This window comes from Homarus americanus, unplaced genomic scaffold (assembly GCF_018991925.1).
Source record: "Homarus americanus isolate GMGI-L3 unplaced genomic scaffold, GMGI_Hamer_2.0 scaffold25013, whole genome shotgun sequence".
NCBI classification, from domain to species: Eukaryota; Metazoa; Arthropoda; class Malacostraca; order Decapoda; family Nephropidae; genus Homarus; species Homarus americanus.
The window spans coordinates 5248536-5266936 of record NW_024722158.1 but is presented as its reverse complement, the minus strand read 5'-3'; the positions used below and the strand labels follow the sequence as shown (position 1 = coordinate 5266936).

The 18401-nt window shown below is 36.2% G+C and overlaps 1 protein-coding gene across 25 annotated transcripts in view; it reads left to right on the top strand.

Moving 5' to 3' along the window:
* The window catches only part of LOC121862141 (hypermethylated in cancer 2 protein-like), a 106966-nt gene that overhangs the window by 37040 nt on the left and 51525 nt on the right, over positions 1-18401 (top strand). Inside the window, exon 6 of one of the 25 annotated variants that reach the window (XM_042360172.1) lies at positions 17417-18397. The exons of 19 other annotated variants lie outside the window; for them this stretch is intronic. In XM_042360172.1, coding sequence (XP_042216106.1) covers positions 17417-17812 — 396 coding nt within the window. In that variant the 3' untranslated portion in view covers positions 17813-18397. Of the gene's footprint in view, positions 1-173; positions 532-2554; positions 3357-6506; positions 10231-11711; positions 12331-13555; positions 15062-17416; positions 18398-18401 lie in introns of those variants that run through there. 5 more of the 25 variants (XM_042360173.1, XM_042360198.1, XM_042360201.1 and 2 more) reach the window with 5 other exon arrangements.

The window sequence follows — 18401 nt, the reverse complement described above, 5'->3', positions numbered from 1 at the left end:
AACATCACAATTAAATTTAAAAAAAGCTGTTATATTTTGGGTGCAGTTTGAGCATACTCACTTCTAGTTTACAGATAGTACAGTACTGTATGATTTATTTTTTCTTGTAAGTCATGTGTTGAAATTTTTCTTTAATGAGTGATGCCAGTAACTAAGTTAGGCATTTCTGACAGGTGGAATCGAACAGTGACGGTTTGAAGAGTAGCGGGAGGCAAGCTGTCAACAAGATGCATCGGTGTCCCTTCTGTGTTTACTCCACATTTAGGAAAGCCTGTATGACAGAGCATATACGCACCCACACTGGAGAGAAACCATTCATATGTCCACATTGTTCATATCGAGCTAGAACAAAGACAACCATGATTAACCACATACGTACTCACACAGGAGAGAAGCCTTACGGTTGTTCCATCTGTCCATACCGGGCTTCACAGAGGTCAACTTTATTGGCTCATCTTTTGACTCATAAAAGATAATTATCACTCATATTAAGAATGTTAATTTATTCATTAACTCCTAAGTTTTATAACATTTTGGACCTGTGATGTTCACATTTACTCTCAAAAGAATTAATTGTTGTAAAACCCATTTTGCTTATTTTCCTGTAATATTAATATCTTTTTATCATTATAACTAACAGTAAACATCAAGAAACTGAATCAATGATGCTACATTGTACAGTACTGTAACTATTTGTTGCAAAATACATTTTATTTTGAAAGTGCAGCTTCTGGAGACTAGAGGAAAACACTTATTAAACAATGTTTTATTGATTACAATGTATATTTTTTATAGTTCTATTTTTATTAGTTATTGTTTGATCATTTGTGTGTGTGTTTGAGAATGTTTTTAAGTGTGTGTGTGTGTGTTTGAGAGTGTGTAAAAGTATGCTTGTGTTTGATAGTGTGTGTGCACTTGTTGGGGCAGCTGCTGCGAAGATGTTTATGATCAGTCTCTTAAATTTATCATCCCCATATTTTCATCATTGGTGCTTAATAGATTTCATCTTAGATATTTATGAGAAATAAATTCAAACGTTAAATATATTATTCCATTATCATTATTACTTTTTCTGTAATAAAAAAAATGTCCAATTGCTTTACATTAACTAGTACTGACTTGCATGTCTGTATCATATATTATCCGAGGGCTAGGAGGGTGAAGGCTGTAGTGGCAACAGTTGTAGGATGTTGAACATTTTGCTTCTAAGACATGGACAGATCTGGGACACATCATTACAGCTTCCTCTTGACAGATCTGAATCACAATTCCAATTAAAGTTTAGTTAGCAAGAAAAATGTATATTTTCCTCACCTGGGTACAGGCTACGGCAAGCTTCTGCGGTGATGTTTGGCGCAGAACAACTGTCGTGTGTGTTGCTTTTGTTGGTTCAGTCCTCTGTGAACTGTAGGGCTCTTTGTAATTATTTGCCAATTTTAGCAGTCGGTGATAAAAATATATAATTTTAACTAACCAAAGCAAAATCAACTTTTGCCTCGGTCATCTTTCAAAAACTTCAAGAGGCCTTTACAAGTGGGTCTCTAGGATTGCACTTTCCATGAAGGACACCATGCGAAGAACTTGTCATAGAGAATTTTCAATAGAACGTTTTGTTAACCTAACCTCAGAATTCCCAAGAAGTTAGGGAAGAGGCTGGGGATATGTGAAAGGTCTTACACAACATATAATGGACATACAGCTCGTGGGAGTGTACAAGTGCAGTTTGTCTGAGTGGTGTTCCCAGGATGACGTATTCAACAATAAGCATTTGGTGTTTATCGTATTTACCAACCATTATACAAGAGTCCTCCTTCTGTCGTTAAAACCAGTGGTGACTTACTGTGGAAATTGTTGGTGGCTGTGATCAATAAAGCTCTGTTAGTTTTGTTCAGGGCTTTTAGGTTAAACAGAGGCATGTTTTATTTTATTTATTTATTTTATATTTTATTTATTTGACTTGGTAATTGGTTGGAAAGTGTTTAAAACTATATGTATGCTAGTTTGTACGGAGGCCATTTTTATGATGAGATATATTTTTTGACGAGTTTATTCCAAGTAATATCTTTAGAATCTCGACATATGATTTTCATATCTAGCGACTAGATTCAGAGTTATTTAGAGGGATCTTCAAAGTTACGGTGTCATTTCAAAGCACATTTTAACTCCAGTACAGTACAAGGCCTTCAATCTGATCATTAGGAGTGTGTTGAACTAACCCGTTAACACGTTGATCATATTCTTGTCGTGGATTTTTCATGTAACCGTACTGTATTTTTTTACCTTAGAGTATTTCAGTTTTATTTTTGCAATGTAAATCCTCTCAGTGAACAACTTTCCTTATAATAATGGTGAAGGAAATAAATAGGATTTTTTCCATGTTTGTGGACATTTTGAGTACACACACACACACACACACACACACACACACACACACACACACACACACACACACACACACACACTGGGAGGAAATACAGTATTTTTTTTTGTATGTTATTTATGAAAAGGTATTTTAATAAGTGATGCCAATAACTAAGTTAGGCGTTTCTGACAGGTGGAACCGAACAGTGATGGTTTGAAGAGTCGTGAGAGGCAAGCTGTCACCAAGCTGCATCAGTGTCCCTACTGTTTATACTCCACATTTAGGAAAGCCTGTATGACAAAACACATACGCACTCACACTGGAGAGAAGCCATTCATATGCCCTCATTGTCCATATAGTGCCAGTACAAAGAATACTTTAGTTAATCACATTCGTACTCATACAGGAGAGAAGCCGTACTCTTGTCCAAGGTGTCCTTACCGGGCTTCACAGAGATCAACTTTACTGACTCATCTCATGACACACAAAAATAAATAATGTTCGTCTCACTTCATCATGGGAAGAATCATCTATTGTCACGTTTTTGTTGTTTATTGTAAATATCATTGAGGATTTCTTATAAACAAGTTAAAAGTAAATAAAGGAATACAAGAGTTGGGATGAGGCTGTAACTTTATACAGTATTGAGTTGTGTATAGTTGTAGTGTGTACCAGGGACCAGTCAGTGAAGCAGATACCACTCATAGTGTGCCAGATACCACTCATAGTGTGCCAGATACCACTCATAGTGTGCCAGATACCACTCATAGTGTGCCAGATACCACTCATAGTGTACCAGATACCACTCATAGTGTGCCAGATACCACTCATAGTGTACCAGATACCACTCATAGTGTACCAGATACCACTTATAGTGTACCAGATACTACTCATAGTGTACCAGATACCACTCATAGTGTACCAGATACCACTCATAGTGTACCAGATACCACTCATAGTGTACCAGATACCACTCATAGTGTACCAGATACCACTCATACCACTCATAGTGTACCAGATACCACTCATAGTGTAGATACCACTCATAGTGTACCAGATACCACTCATAGTGTACCAGATACCACTCATAGTGTACCAGATACCACTCATAGTGTAGATACCACTCATAGTGTACAGATACCACTCATAGTGTGCCAGATACCAGAGATACCACTACCACTAGTGTACCAGATACCACTTATACCAGACCAGTACCACTCATAGTGTACCAGATACCACTTATAGTGTACCAGATACCACTCAGTGTACCAGATACCACTCAGTGTACCAGATACCAGTGTACCAGATACCACTCATAGTGTACCAGATACCACTCATAGTGTGCCAGATACCACTCATAGTGTACCAGATACCACTCATAGTGTACCAGATACCACTCATAGTGTACCAGATATCACTCATAGTGTACCAGATACCACTCATAGTGTACCAGATACCACTCATAGTGTACCAGATACCACTTATAGTGTACCAGATACCACTTACAGTGTACCAGATACCACTCATAGTGTACCAGATACCACTTATAGTGTACCAGATACCACTCAGTGTACCAGATACCACTCATAGTGTACCAGACACCACTCATAGTGTACCAGATACCACTCATAGTGTACCAGATACCACTCATAGTGTACCAGATACCACTCATAGTGTACCAGACACCACTCATAGTGTACCAGATACCACTCATAGTGTACCAGATACCACTCTGTGACTCAGTAAAAAAATGCTTACAACTTGAAAAGAAAATGAAGATGAACACGCTGATGAATCGATCTGTTGAGAGTCCAGTTGGTAGATCCCCAGTCCCAATGGCACCTAACCTAATGTAACCACTGGGATTGGAGTCCATTACAGCTGATCCCAATCTTGATGGTTAAGTTAGATCAGGTCACTATAGGTTAGGTTAGGGTTTATTTGGACTGGGGGCAAATTTGACCTCGGACTAATGAATGAATAATTTATTGGAAAGTCTTAAAGGGATCAGATACTGTTAGATATGGCTGACATTGTTCAGAAGAAGATATTAAATGTGTGTGAACTTCTACTACCTGGTTTATGCTGTGTAAATACTGTAGTAAATATTGTCAAGTCTGAGCCATTGGGGAAAATACACATGACATGAGGATTTGTTCGTTTGGAAATGTATTATATATAAAATAAAGGAAATATGTAATCTTACTATAGATTTTATTATGCACAAAAACTAATAATGTATAAGTTTGTACATTGTTAATAAGTTCTGTATAAATATTAAAAGTCTTGAACATGAAAAATCTCATGACTCATAAACTTGTAGTATACTGTACAGTTTATCCACAATATATGTCGTAAATTATTTGTTATCATTAGCTCTTGAAACAAACCAGTAAAAACTATTCTAACAGTGCAGTAGTTATTTTAATTCATTCCTGCAATATTACCTAAGTACCTGAGTGGAGGAGACGTGTATATGAAGCACCAATCATCCAGCTGTTCTTTAACTATAGCATGTTGGTGCAGTATATCACAAGCTCATGTGTAAGGTCTAAGGGGGTGTTGGGGTGTCCGGGGAGGGCGTTGACTCGGCCGTCTTCCTGAAACTTGCTGGAGGATCGTTATTGCCGTCACCTGCGGGAGGGAGAAGTGTTGTGAGGTGTTTGTCCAAAAGAGATGTTGTGTGTAATGTCTTTGATAAAAGGCTTCTCACATTTAAAGAAATTTGATGTACAACATCATTTTATTAGGATTATAGAATTTGACTCAGGAAATTTGATGATGTTTTCTGGTCAACCTTGAAATTTAGATGGTGATTAAACACCGTCATTGGTTGTTGGCCATCTTGTTCCTCTTTTGAGATAGTGTACACTGTAGTTCTCTTGGTTGGTGTGCAGTATCCTCAGTGTGTTAGTTGTCATACAGATGTTACTCTTTATATTTGTCCTGTTTTAGTAGTGAAACAATACAGTGTTTAAACTTGAGTGTCATGATCATTGAGTTATGTTTGGTCACCTCTCACTAAACTGGGTCACACTGTTCTATTATTTTGGGAAATATCGAAGTGCAACTTGGTGCCACAGACATTACTGCCCATTGGGGACAGTGTGGATATAGCACACTGTACACTTAGCCTTTGGTGAACTCAAAGGTGGCTTGAAAGGCCATTACAGGTCATCTGTTTGGCTGACAATAACTGCTTTAAAGATATGCACAATGCATGTTATGACAACCACCAGTTTGTTTTGTTATTCTTTGGTGTGTTAATCCTGAATTATTTGAATAAATATTGGTACCCTGTAGGAAGTTTGTCTCTTGTCAACATGTTATGTTTAATGGATATGATCTACATGAAGAGAAAACATGTGTCCAGTTACTATAGATCATATGCACTCAACGCATCAGTACAATACATCACCATCTTGATCAGGGATTCGTTGTTTTAAGGAATCATCCATTAATAGACAGTTTTTGTGCAGAAATAAAACATTCTTCCTCACATCTTGACTAATGTTGTAGCACCGCCGACCATATAAAGACTATCATATTGTTTACTTGAGGTTGGGAACAAGTATAGCGTGACCATTTAGGGTCCAGCAATGTGTTGTGTACACTGTGTGGGTTAACCTCAGGATTGTTTGCATAAAAAATGCTAAAAAATAACAGTAGCCATTGTTACTGTAAATATTCACTACCCGGTGAGATGAACTACCAAATGCTATACACATTCTTGCCAGAGGAAACCATTCCCCTATGGACACTGCTATTATTGCCCTGCAACTAAACTTAAATTGTTTACCCGTACTGTATTTAAACTGGAGGAAAGCCTTTTTCGTCTCCTTAGCATTCTTACTCTGCATCTCAAAGGACGTTATGGTAACACATGACACAAACAAACAAACCGAGAAGCTGACAGACTTAACATGGCCAGGTCAGTGCAGCTACACAGAATATTTGCGGGGAAACAAATTTTACGTATTTAAAGAAAATGGTCATTATAGCATGTGACATTACATTCTAAGTTGTGTAATTTTTATTAACAGTTACTATGTTAAGTGTTATGTATTTTGTCATTTTGTTTATGATTAAAATGGTAATTTAGTAATGAAGTGATGGCAATAATTAAGATAGGCGTTCCCGACAGGTGGGACCGAACAGTGATGGTTCGAGGAATAGCGGAAGAGGAGCCGTCAGCAAGGTGAACCAGTGTCCCTACTGTACTCACACAACAGTTAGGAAAGACCACATGTCAAAGCACATACGCACCCATACAGGAGAGAAACCCTTTGTCTGTACCCACTGCCCTCATCGTTCTTCTACAAAATATGCTTTGAACAAACATATACGAATTCACACTGGAGAGAAGCCTTACAATTGTACCCTCTGTCCATACCGTGCTTCTCAGAGGTCAGCTCTACAATGCCACTTGTTGAAGCACCAGACATAACTCCTTTGGTTACACAGTATCTTTAACTCTCATGAAAGGTGGTATGTTTACATTATGCTTCATCAATAGACTTGGTACTGTAGTGTCTCCCCAGTTTGCCCAGTGAAGAGTCAGCATACATGGCCCAGCAAGCATCTGGGGACTTATTTTTTATTATCTCACATGTATTAAATTATTATTACATTAGTTAATACTTTGAGCTCCTAGTAATGTTTTGTCTAAGTTCCAATTGGATAAGAATCTCCAATAATTTCTGTATATTTTCTGCTCTTTATTTAACATATTTTTTAAACATTTTTTTTAAGGTGTACCTGACAAAAAATACATACATTCAGTCCATCTGACACATACACACACACACACCTGCACACTTTCTGACACACATGATGCACATATGCTATTTTTTGTGAAACGGCTTCAATGCAGATGCTTAATTGGGAATGAAAAATGCAGTTTCATCTGACCTATCAACTAAGTTTCACCCACTTGTGGTCCCTATAACAACCATTACAATCATTTATGGTTTGCTGAGTCAGCTTTGTTATCACATTATCAAATTCACTTAAATTTTTTCAATACAGTAGTGTTTGAAATATTTTTTTTCTCTAATAAACGTATGCTGTAACCCAAACGAATTCAGTTATATTAAAATTCAAAATGTAAAAAGATATAATATGGAGAAGTTATTGGTGTGGCAGTATGACTGACACAACTTGGAAACAATGACTGTTATAAAGTCTGATGGCTGCTTAAGATACCACTGTTGGTAGAGCTTGGTTGACAAGTCACATACTGCAGCCAAATGTGTCCAATTCACTAAACTATTTATGTAGATGTTTAACTAGAATATATTTTAGTTGTAGATTTAATAGAGCTCCTTTACCCGCCTCTTTATTTTTTAATGTAAGAGTACAGTAGTTATTTAAAGGAAGGGAAAACTACAATACTGTAATGCAAAAAATAATGTACTGGTCCTTATTTGTGTACAGGTAGCTTAAATAGGATTGCGGAGATTTGTGTCACGAGATATTAGGCTTGTTAATCTCCTCTTTACTGCTAACTGACACCATAGTTTTGTACGGTCGTAAACACACGTTCCATCACCTCTTCTGCTGATCCAACACGAACCCCGAGATTCAGACTCTTGAACCCGAAGCAGTAGACACGTGCATTATTCTGTCCATGGGTGCTTCAGATTCACGAGTTTGAATTTCAGGGTTCGTGGAGCAGCAGGAGAGACGACAGGATTTTTGTTCACGACCGTACATGCCACTAGAGGTAATGTATGCCATGTGTCAGCTAGCAGTGGAGGAGGTCAGTACTGTACATTCACTTACACGTTATGTAGCAGTCGTCGGTGAAGATAAAGTGACGTTGCAACTATTTCATAATCATTTTGTTTTGCTGATTTTATTAATACGACAGTTATATTTTAATAATGTGGGTTGAAAAGACTAGTAAAGTACTGTACAGTAATTGTAATATTTTCTATTTCTAAAATCAGATACAGTATAAACTGTTGAGAGTCATTCAGTTTTATCGACAACTTTACCTCTATTGTAAAGTTCAAGGTTATATCAGTTTGGCTATGATGGAAAAATATCTTGTGGAAGATTTTAGGAACTTGACATTGAGTAGAGAAAGTTTATTTGAAAAATGAACCTTTTGATTTATAGTATTGGATTAGAAAGGAAAACATTTCATGAGAATACAGTATTGGAGACTTATTAGTTACCAGGAGAACTTCTCTATTTTTTTATATACCGGTATTAATTATTTCCTGTGGTTTGCATGTGTTAAAATTACACATCAAACTTTGTTCATTAGTGATTAATTTTCTATGAGAAGTGAAATGCCTCTGTACAGTTGACCTTTTTGTCTTTAATTTATATTTCCATAATTTTAAGTTATTGGAAAGCTACTTATCTTAATTTTTTTTTAGATTAACATAGAATGTAGATGAATTTATTAACTCAAGGTTCCATAACCACAATTATTAAAATTTTTAATTAGTTACCCTCTTTTTTATTGATGCTCACTTGTTATTTTGAGTGCTAGAATAATTTCATATGGTCAGTCACATCGCAAAACTTTTCTGCACTGTTACATTTTTGCGAATCTCTATATGGCAGTAAGACCATATTTTGTTACGTTTTTTTAGCACATAAAGATGTACTGTACAGCCAATCCAAAAAGTCTTGATACCCCAGAGTCCAATGAAAAAGAAAACGAGTGATAGCCTCTGATGTGTTCATGTATCATTTGGGTTATGCTACTGGGTTGGTCTTTGCTCGATGCTTCATATTCTATCGGATGCCTGAGGTCTCGATACTTTTTAGATTGTCTATACAGTTCAGTATATCATTGAACTTGTCGGTAGAGCTCAATTATGTTTGTGGTTGTGTAGCATCAACTTAATAATAATTTGCATTTGGATGGAGGGACGGAAAACAAGATAATTTGTTTCACTTGTGTTTTTAGTCGATAATGACATGACATTTATAAATGGATTTGTAGAGCAGTTTTTTATACACTTGAGGTGAAGTTTCGTGTGCCAGTTTCTACTTACACTTCACCTGGATAGATGCTCCCCCACATATAGAGAAAAAAAAGCTGCGATTCTACACACAAACACATGAATGAAATAAACATATTCACACATTTACTGTATTTGTTACCACTATCCCCGTCCAGGCCTTGAACCCGTGTATTAGTGGCTAGTAGTTTATTGGGGGAGCTTGGGGTTGGCTTTGTCCAGGTCTATGGTTCGAACACTTGATGGGGGTGGTAGCTGTAACCTCTGTGCAGTACATATATACGTACAATAATTACCTAAATTCATGAGGACAACCTGTGTAGATAGGAACATTTTTTACAATTTTCTATGAATGAGATTTTTTTAAATTATTTATTTGTGTGTGTGTGTGTACTTGAATTTCACATAGGCAGTAATTTATATTTGAGTCTGATGCAGTATGGTAAATTAAATGTCAGCTTGAAGTTTGTGTTGGTGACTCCCAAGCCAAGTTTCCTCGTAAAAAGAAGAAGCCATTCCACGTTACATGACAAGGAAAATATTATTAGTGTATATTTTATCGTAGGTAAGTGTAATACAGTTAGACGTAAGAATTCACATTAGACAAAAACCCGCAGCATTGAAAAGTGTTACCATGACTTTTAAGTTTTCCTTTAAACTATACACAATGTCTTATAAACACCCTCAGAACACATCTCGGGGGGGAGGGTGGCGGTGTTCGCTGGTAGACACTGAGGAGGGAATACCATAATAGTACAGTGCTTGGTTTTATGAAGGCTTGTGCATGTAGGCTTTTTGTAATGTGTATTTATCCAGTTTTTATGAATTGACCATTTATATGATGTCCAGTGTAATGTATAAAATAAAAAGTACAATGAGAATGAATTTGCCAATGATTTCTTAAGCAATCCTCCTGTTTTTTTAAGCCTGTTTAAAAAGTGAACATATTACAGTATGGTGGGGTGTTTTTCTTTGTCTATCTGGCTGTCTCTCTTCTCTGGGTGCTTGTAAATGGTTTCTTGTCCGAAGCATAATTCGTAATAAACTTAATGTAAACTTGCATCGTTAGTATATATTGCCATTTGATGAAGTAAACCATCACATTCAAATTTCGGTCAAAGATGAAACATTTCAACATGTTCTATAATTATGCGGTAATGCTTGGAAAACTGTGCTCGTTCTGTTTGAAACCCGGCATTTTCTGTAATTTCTCTAGATGTGATCCCCAGCCTGCAAAGTTACATCGTTCTGGTCATAATGCAGAACCGTAGAGAAGATTAGTGTGCATTTTTACTCTTGAAATTGATAGTTTTGTTACCGGGTAAGTGTTTGGGGAGAAATTACATCACCATGATTTTATTGGATATTTCTGCTTGTTGGAGGTGTGGCCATGTTGTTCTGTTACTGGTGGTGAACCTGCTGTCCTGTTCTGTTTTGGCCTGGTCTGCTTACATCCCTCAGTGTCTGTTATGGAGTGGTAGTCATGTGGCTGTGGTGGAGGTTCATATTTTTATTATATACTTTCTTGGAAATTGGAAAGCTATTTGGCCATTGAAAAATTTATACCTTAAATTGGGTGGATGAAAAAAAAATAAATTAAGAATTATGAAACCAGAAAAATATAACTACAAGAAACATTACATAATTTATTGTTGGGAAGATCTGGTTAGGTAGCTGGTTCAATATTTTATCTGGTGGAAAAAGGAGAAAAGTTTGTATGTTATGAGGTTACATCAAAGGATTAAGGTGGATATAGTGTTTCCGGGAACGTGTGTGTGTGTGTCTGTGTCAAGATGTTGTTAGTGGGTTTATAGATTTAAATGTCTTGTACCGTCTGACTAAAGGTGTATTTGGGTAATGGTGAAGGTCAAAAGGTAGCATGATGTGGAGTTCTAGGCCTATCAGACACTGTTAACATCTTCGTTACACACATACAGTACACAGGTTCTAAAAACAATACGTATTGAACCAATAGTGAACCTCTTTATGTAACCCTTTAATGATTTTGTGAACCTTTAGTTTTGTGACGCTGTTGTTGTTAAGGTCAGCGCTGCATTAGTGATCCTTGTAAACCTGTTGGACTGTGTACCCGTGTATCTTGTTAGCCCATTTGACCTCACTGCATTTGACAGCTTTTGCATATCAGTAAACCTTTAAATCTTTATATTGGTTTTGAGTTGTTAAAAATACTTTTATAAACTGTATTTTGTTTCAATAACTGCATTTCCATCTTACCTTTTTATATAAGTGGGAAATTATATTTCAAATGCCAAGAAATATTTATGGTATGATTTTGAAAAAAAAAATGTATATCGAGTAGTCTTGTATTGATTAATAACAGTAATTAAGTTAGGCATTCCCAACAGGTGGGACTGAACAGTGACGGTTCGAGATATAACGGAAGAGCTGCCGGCTTCAGCAAGGTGCACCATTGTCCCTTCTGTAGTCATTCCACCGCTAGGAAAGACCACATGTCAAAGCACATTCGCACACACACTGGAGAGAAGCCTTTTAGTTGCACACACTGTGCCTATCGCTCTTCAACAAAATATGCTTTAAATGATCACATGAGAATTCACACAGGAGAGAAGCCTTACTCATGCTCCTTGTGTCCGTACCGAGCTTCTCACATGGCTACTTTACGCTATCACATGTTGAAACATCAGTCCTAACTATTTAAAACAACTAGAATAGTATATTATATAATTTCCTTGTAATTTGTTTTATCCAAAGTAAAATCTATATTTCCTCACCCTCCCATTCACTGGTATAGTCTTCACATTGGAAAGGTAGAAATACATTTACAAAATTATGGTAAAGTACTGTCTGGTGTTCCATCCAGGCTGTAAAAGGTTTTAAAGTACCCGTAGTTGTATTAACCTGATACTGTACTTTACTGAACAACAACTATGGGGATGGTCATCAAGTAGCTGGAAAAGTTTACCACCTGAGGTTTTGTATCATTGACATAATAAATGTAGAAATCAAAGATCAGCATTTTCTTGACCTTTTGTTATATATATGCTCGAGTTCCGTATGTGTTGTCTGTGCATTATAGTGTTTGAGGAATTATATAATTGTTCACACAAAGGCTTCTGACATTTAAAATTGTGTTGGTTGAGATTTCAAAAGAATCTATTTAGTTCTGTCAAGAGTATTTGTCATCTTTTACTTTTTTATACTATATACTGGACTGTACCTAAGGCAGTTGAATGAGCTTTATGTTCTTGGTACCTTAATTATCCATGTCATAGATTTTATAAGTTGTCGTTTATGTACAAGTTTCTTCAATTTTACCTTTAGTTTTCTGTTTCTTCAAGTAAACTTTATTATATTAGTTTCGTATCTAGGCTGTCTTGTCTTTCACACCACACACGTACTATATCAACTGCTTGTAGTCATTTTTACTTCGCCTTCAACATTTTTTGTATCTGCATCTCAGAATTGCCAGTGGTTAATATAACAGAGTCAATACTGTAGTACACACACACACACACACACACACACACACACACACACACACACACACACACACACACTCTACCATTGTCATTCTTTGTAGTGCAGTAGATTGGTCAAGTAATTTTTCTCTGCCGTTTGTGTCTAATTGCTCGGTGGGTTCTAGTAATTGATTGTAATTTCAAATTTTTTATATGAATTATTAAATTTCACCCAATTTTTTTTAATGCATTGGTCATAGAACTTAATATAAATTTTTGCCTTCAGTTTGAATCTGCAATATATATGGTCAGTTCTTTATTCGAGAACCTTAGATTATTATTATAGTTTAGGATGTGTGATTAACATGAACCTAAAAATCGGTAGAAATAAAAGTCTGATCATTGTCAAGAGCATTTACATTCTTAACAATGATCAGTTTGTACTTATGTTGATTTGTCTTTTATTATATTCTCTACTTTCTATATTCTTGGGATTTTTAAAAGAATATCTCTAGAAAAAGATATTTAAACTTATTCTGTTATTCAATAAGATATGATTTAAGTATTAGACCCAGGTGCGTGATGAAACATTGGCGATTTTTAGTGTTACTTGTAGTTTAATTTTTTTGTGTATGGTTCACTTCTCTAATGTACTGTAGTAGTAATTAAAATGACATGATTATAATTTTTGTTTTTAAATTGTCTTCTTGTGTTACGTTAGATTGTTTAGAATTGATGATGATGATAATTAAGATAGGCATTATCGACAGGTGGGACTGAACAGTGAAGGTTCGAAGAATAGTGAGAGAAGATCCATCGGCAAGGTGCACCAGTGTCCCTTCTGCAAATATACAACTCTTAAGAAAGACCATATGACAAAACATATACGAATTCACACTGGAGAAAAACCATTTTCCTGTTCCTATTGTACTTACAGTGCCACGACAAAGCAAAACGTCATACAGCACATTCGCACACATACTGGAGAGAAACCTTTTAATTGTCCATACTGTACTTACAGTGCTTCCAAGAAGGACAAATTAAGGCAGCATATGCGCACCCATACTGGAGAGAAACCTTATATTTGCCCTCACTGCTCTTTTCAGTGTTGTTCAGCAAGTACATTGAACAATCATATCCAGATCCATACTAGAGAAGTATCTTAATGATGTGTTCTGCTCTTGACTGTACTGTACCTGATGTCAGGAACAAAGTGTCCTGTCAGTATTATAAAGTACCTGTATCACGGCTTGTAGCTGCAACATTTTGTTGTCATAAATGCAGTGTCCTACATTTCACCTTTACCCAGCTAACATCCTCCCTATCAGGCTTTAACTTGTGAGATAAGTGTCCTGGGTGTTTGTTACCCAGTTGTCTACCAGCCAGTTACAATTATGTCTACCTTGTGGAAACTTACACTTCATCATAGGTACCACCGGGGACCTTCATGCTACAGTCCTGGGCACGAGCCTTGATAGAAGATGTTTTCAAATTGTATTTGGTTTCCATATTTTATTCTTCTCATCAAATCTCAAAACATTATATACCTAGCTTTTCTTCACTGTGATTTCCATATCCAACGAATCCTTATTTCCACCTTCATAGTTTATCATTCTCATATCAAGTGTCCCTCTGGTATATAGAGCTCAGAGACACAGTTCAGACTTCTCTGTCGTATGTATCAGTGGTAGGATATATGGAATTATTTTCTGTAGTAAGGATTTCTTGTACACGTTTAAAGCACATCATAATTGCACACAATATTTTATTCGTTCCAAAAGTGATAATTTGCCCGTAGCTTTTTGAGAGGTGGAGATGGCTTGGTTGTAGTTGTCTTCGAGTTACCACAATCATGCTCAAGTGCACAACAATGGAGGGAACACAAACAAGTGGTCTAAGATTCTGAGGGTAATTAGGATAAGTAAGTCAGAAGTAAGTAACTACAGGCAAAGACTCGGATTCTCAAAGGTTTTTACATAACATTTACCCATTAATGGATTTTTGATTGACAATATGATGGCAGACTTGAACTGGAATTGAATATGATCTCAAAATTGCCCCAACATTCTATAGCTAATGTTATATAGAGGAGAGCGAGGGGATGGAGGTAAATATTAAATGTAAATGAATCTTTGAGGATCTGGACCAAAGTTTAATTCTGTTATTGAGTTACAGTTGCCTTTGTAATTTTGAATCCTTCCACAAGAGAATCAGTCATATATAGTTGCCTGTACTTATACCTGGTACAGTGGTTGGCATGTTTTGTGAGATGTGGCAACTCTGTGGAATGTTTATCTAACATTCTTAGTCTGGCTACTATGGTGAGGTTCCTTAGGGCCATTCTGGGAGTTTTTATACTGTACAGTATACGTAATGTAAACAAACAGTTGCCATATTTCACGAAACTCGCTAGCCACTGTTTCAGGCATAATTGCTCTCGACTGTACCTGTGTTGTATGCATGACTGTCCATTTGATGTTTTTGATCAGCATAAAATTTTAAATAATATTTCTCTCATTTTTAAATAATTATGATGGAAAAAAAAAACGATTACCATATGTAAGATTTTAAGGTTTCCAAAGTAGTGCAAGTTTTATATTCATTAATACAGATTTATCAAGTGTAATTGTATTAAACACTGAACCAACCAATCCAGATGATTGAACTGTTTTGGTGGATTATTATACATACATCTAAATTAGTATTATGTGTACAATAAATTTTGAGATGATGCAAATTTTTGATAACCTTTTTCATAATGTAGTGATAGGAATATGTAATATCTTTTATCTCAGTGTGAAAATATGAGATTTTTGTATTGAATGCTGCCGTTGTTGTCCAGATGTCTGTAGGTCATGTCTATCTGTATGTCTTGAGATTGTGGGCACATTAAATCTTTTGTTTTTAATTCAGTTTATATAAAATGTTCCCTTAGGTGAGATCTCGGAATAGTTAACACACTGAGTGTGTAGTATTGTACAATGGCTCTACAGTATTCAGGACTTCATATTAGCAAGACAATATATTTTTTTTTAGATCTGTAATAAATTTACAAAATAATACCAAAACTCAACCTTTGTGAAGCTCCACTGAATCGAGCGAGAGTGTGACAATGACTATACTGTATATGAACAAAACAAGTGAATAATTTTATATATGAAGAGTTTACTTAAATATCCACCATTTTGTTTGTTATCAGTCATTCCCAAATACTACAGAGTTAAGATGTATCCAAGTTAAGATACAAAGGCTAGTTATACATACCTGTATGACAATAGAAAGTTTTATATTGGTAATGGAATTCTAGTGCACAGCTCTTGGTTTGGTTGATGCAATTAATATTAGATCAAAAGAGGAGACGTGTTTACTTTTCTGTTGCTGTCAGGGACTGGTGAAAAATTTTACCTCAGCTTCCTGCTCCACCCCCCCCACACACACACACACCCTAATGTTGCCTTCGTGAGATGTTCGAGCAGATTTTTTGTGTGAATTGTTCTCTTATTATTTGTTGTGTGTTTGGCTGGAGGTTATCGAGTGTACCGCAGTCTAGTATCCAGATGTAATTACGTGATGTTTGAAGTTGCTGTCCTCACTTTGTATCTGATTAAATGTGTACAGTGTTCCTCCCACTATACATATGTTTTGTGTAGTCTGTCTGCCGGGGATAAAAAGTATAGTGTACTTGGGTTGTGTGTTTATAATGCCACGTGACCGTTCTCTTTAGTTACCGTTTCTACATCAACATACGTTTTCTCCTCCCGTTTCTTCTTTTCTCTATCTTTTCTTTTTTTGGGGGAAGGACATTTGTGTTGTAAAATGGAGTTTGATAGGATGTAGATATTAGTTTATTTCTGGTTGTGAGTTATATAGTGAGAGTTAAGCAGAGCTGTGGTATTGGTTGTGACTGTTTAGACTGGTGGACAGAGTAGAGCAGATGTTATGTGTGAAACTTTTTCGTGCAGTGACACTTGGCCACATAGTGTTTGATTGGGATAATGATATTTTGTAAAGTACTGTATGTAGCAACATGAAATATTTTTGTTAAATATGTTGTAATGTAGTGCACGCCTGCTGTATAATTAGAACTTTACATAGAAAGTAATTTATATATTTATATATAAAGATATTTTTTTGGAAAATTAAGCTGTTCTATTGCATGTAAAATAAATAAATAAACAAATTGTATTTCTTTTATTGATTTTTACGATTGTACTCGTATGCCTTTGTGTGCGTACATGCATAGGCAGGTGCATGCACATATCTACATCCTCTATACACACACACACACACACACACACACACACACACACACACACACACTTTCTATATATCTCTCCTTTTTCTTATTATGTCTCACTCCTGCCCTCATTCTCTCTCTCTCTCTCTCTCTCTCTCTCTCTCTCTCTCCTTTCATCTCATGCTCTATCTCCTTTCTGCTTTCCTGTCTTTCCTCCTCTTCGTACTCACTAATCTATTTCTCAGTCTTCCACTCCCCCCTCTTTTTAGCTGACACTTGACCACTCACACAGTTAGTGTACGTGTATGCTTTGTAATATTTTGATAACTTTAGTATTAAGGCTGTAGATTTGAATTTGAATGATGACAATAATTAAGATAGGCATTCCCTGCAGGTGGAACAAAACAGTGATGGTTCGAAGCATAGCGGGAGAGGAGCTGTCAGCAAGGTGCACCAGTGTCCCTACTGCAAATATTCCACAGATAGAAAAGACCACGTGACAAAGCACATTCGTACCCATACTGGAGAGAAACCCTATACCTGCCACTATTGTACTTACAGTGCCACAACAAAGGACAAACTGATATCACATTTCCGCACACACACCGGCGAGAAACCATTTTCTTGCCCACACTGTAATTACAGTGCTACAAAAAAAGACAAGCTGAGGCAACATATTCGTACCCACACTGGAGAGAAACCATTCAACTGCTCACTTTGCCCTTTCCGTTGTTCAACAAAAAATACCTTAAACAATCATGTCCGAATCCATGCTGCAGAGAACCGGTAGGCCAGAATGTGACTTCCTGCAATGTTCTCTTATTTTCTGCAGAAGAGACAACAGAACTTGTTTCTGTCTTTCATCTAAAATTGAAGATTTTTCTATTGTTCATCACAGGAGATCTACTCCATGTAGTGTTTTGGTACGCTAATGTATCTGAGTCTGAAGTCAAGCCTTAATTAATATTGAAAGAAACTAGTGTGTCTTACTTAAATTGATATTTAAGTGATAAGTATAACTTAGTGCTTAGTCATCAAATAAGACCGGAGGGAAGCATTTTAGCTTAACTTTATACATTTATGGAAAATTCGAGCACTTAGGTAGATGGCTTACTGTGACCCCTAGGTTTTATGATGAGTGGTTGCTCAGTGTTTCAGAAGCACATTTATTGTGGGATACATACTCTTAACTTTAATAGGTGCTGATTAAGGGGGGATATTTTCTGATAGCATTCAAGTATGTGAATAATGTTGATTGTATCTGGTCTTTAATGCATGTAGATTTACAGTACCAAACGCATGATAGTTGTATCAAACTTATGTGTAAGATAAGTTAAAATAATGTTCATTTCTAAGGTAGTAATTTAGAATTTGACTTA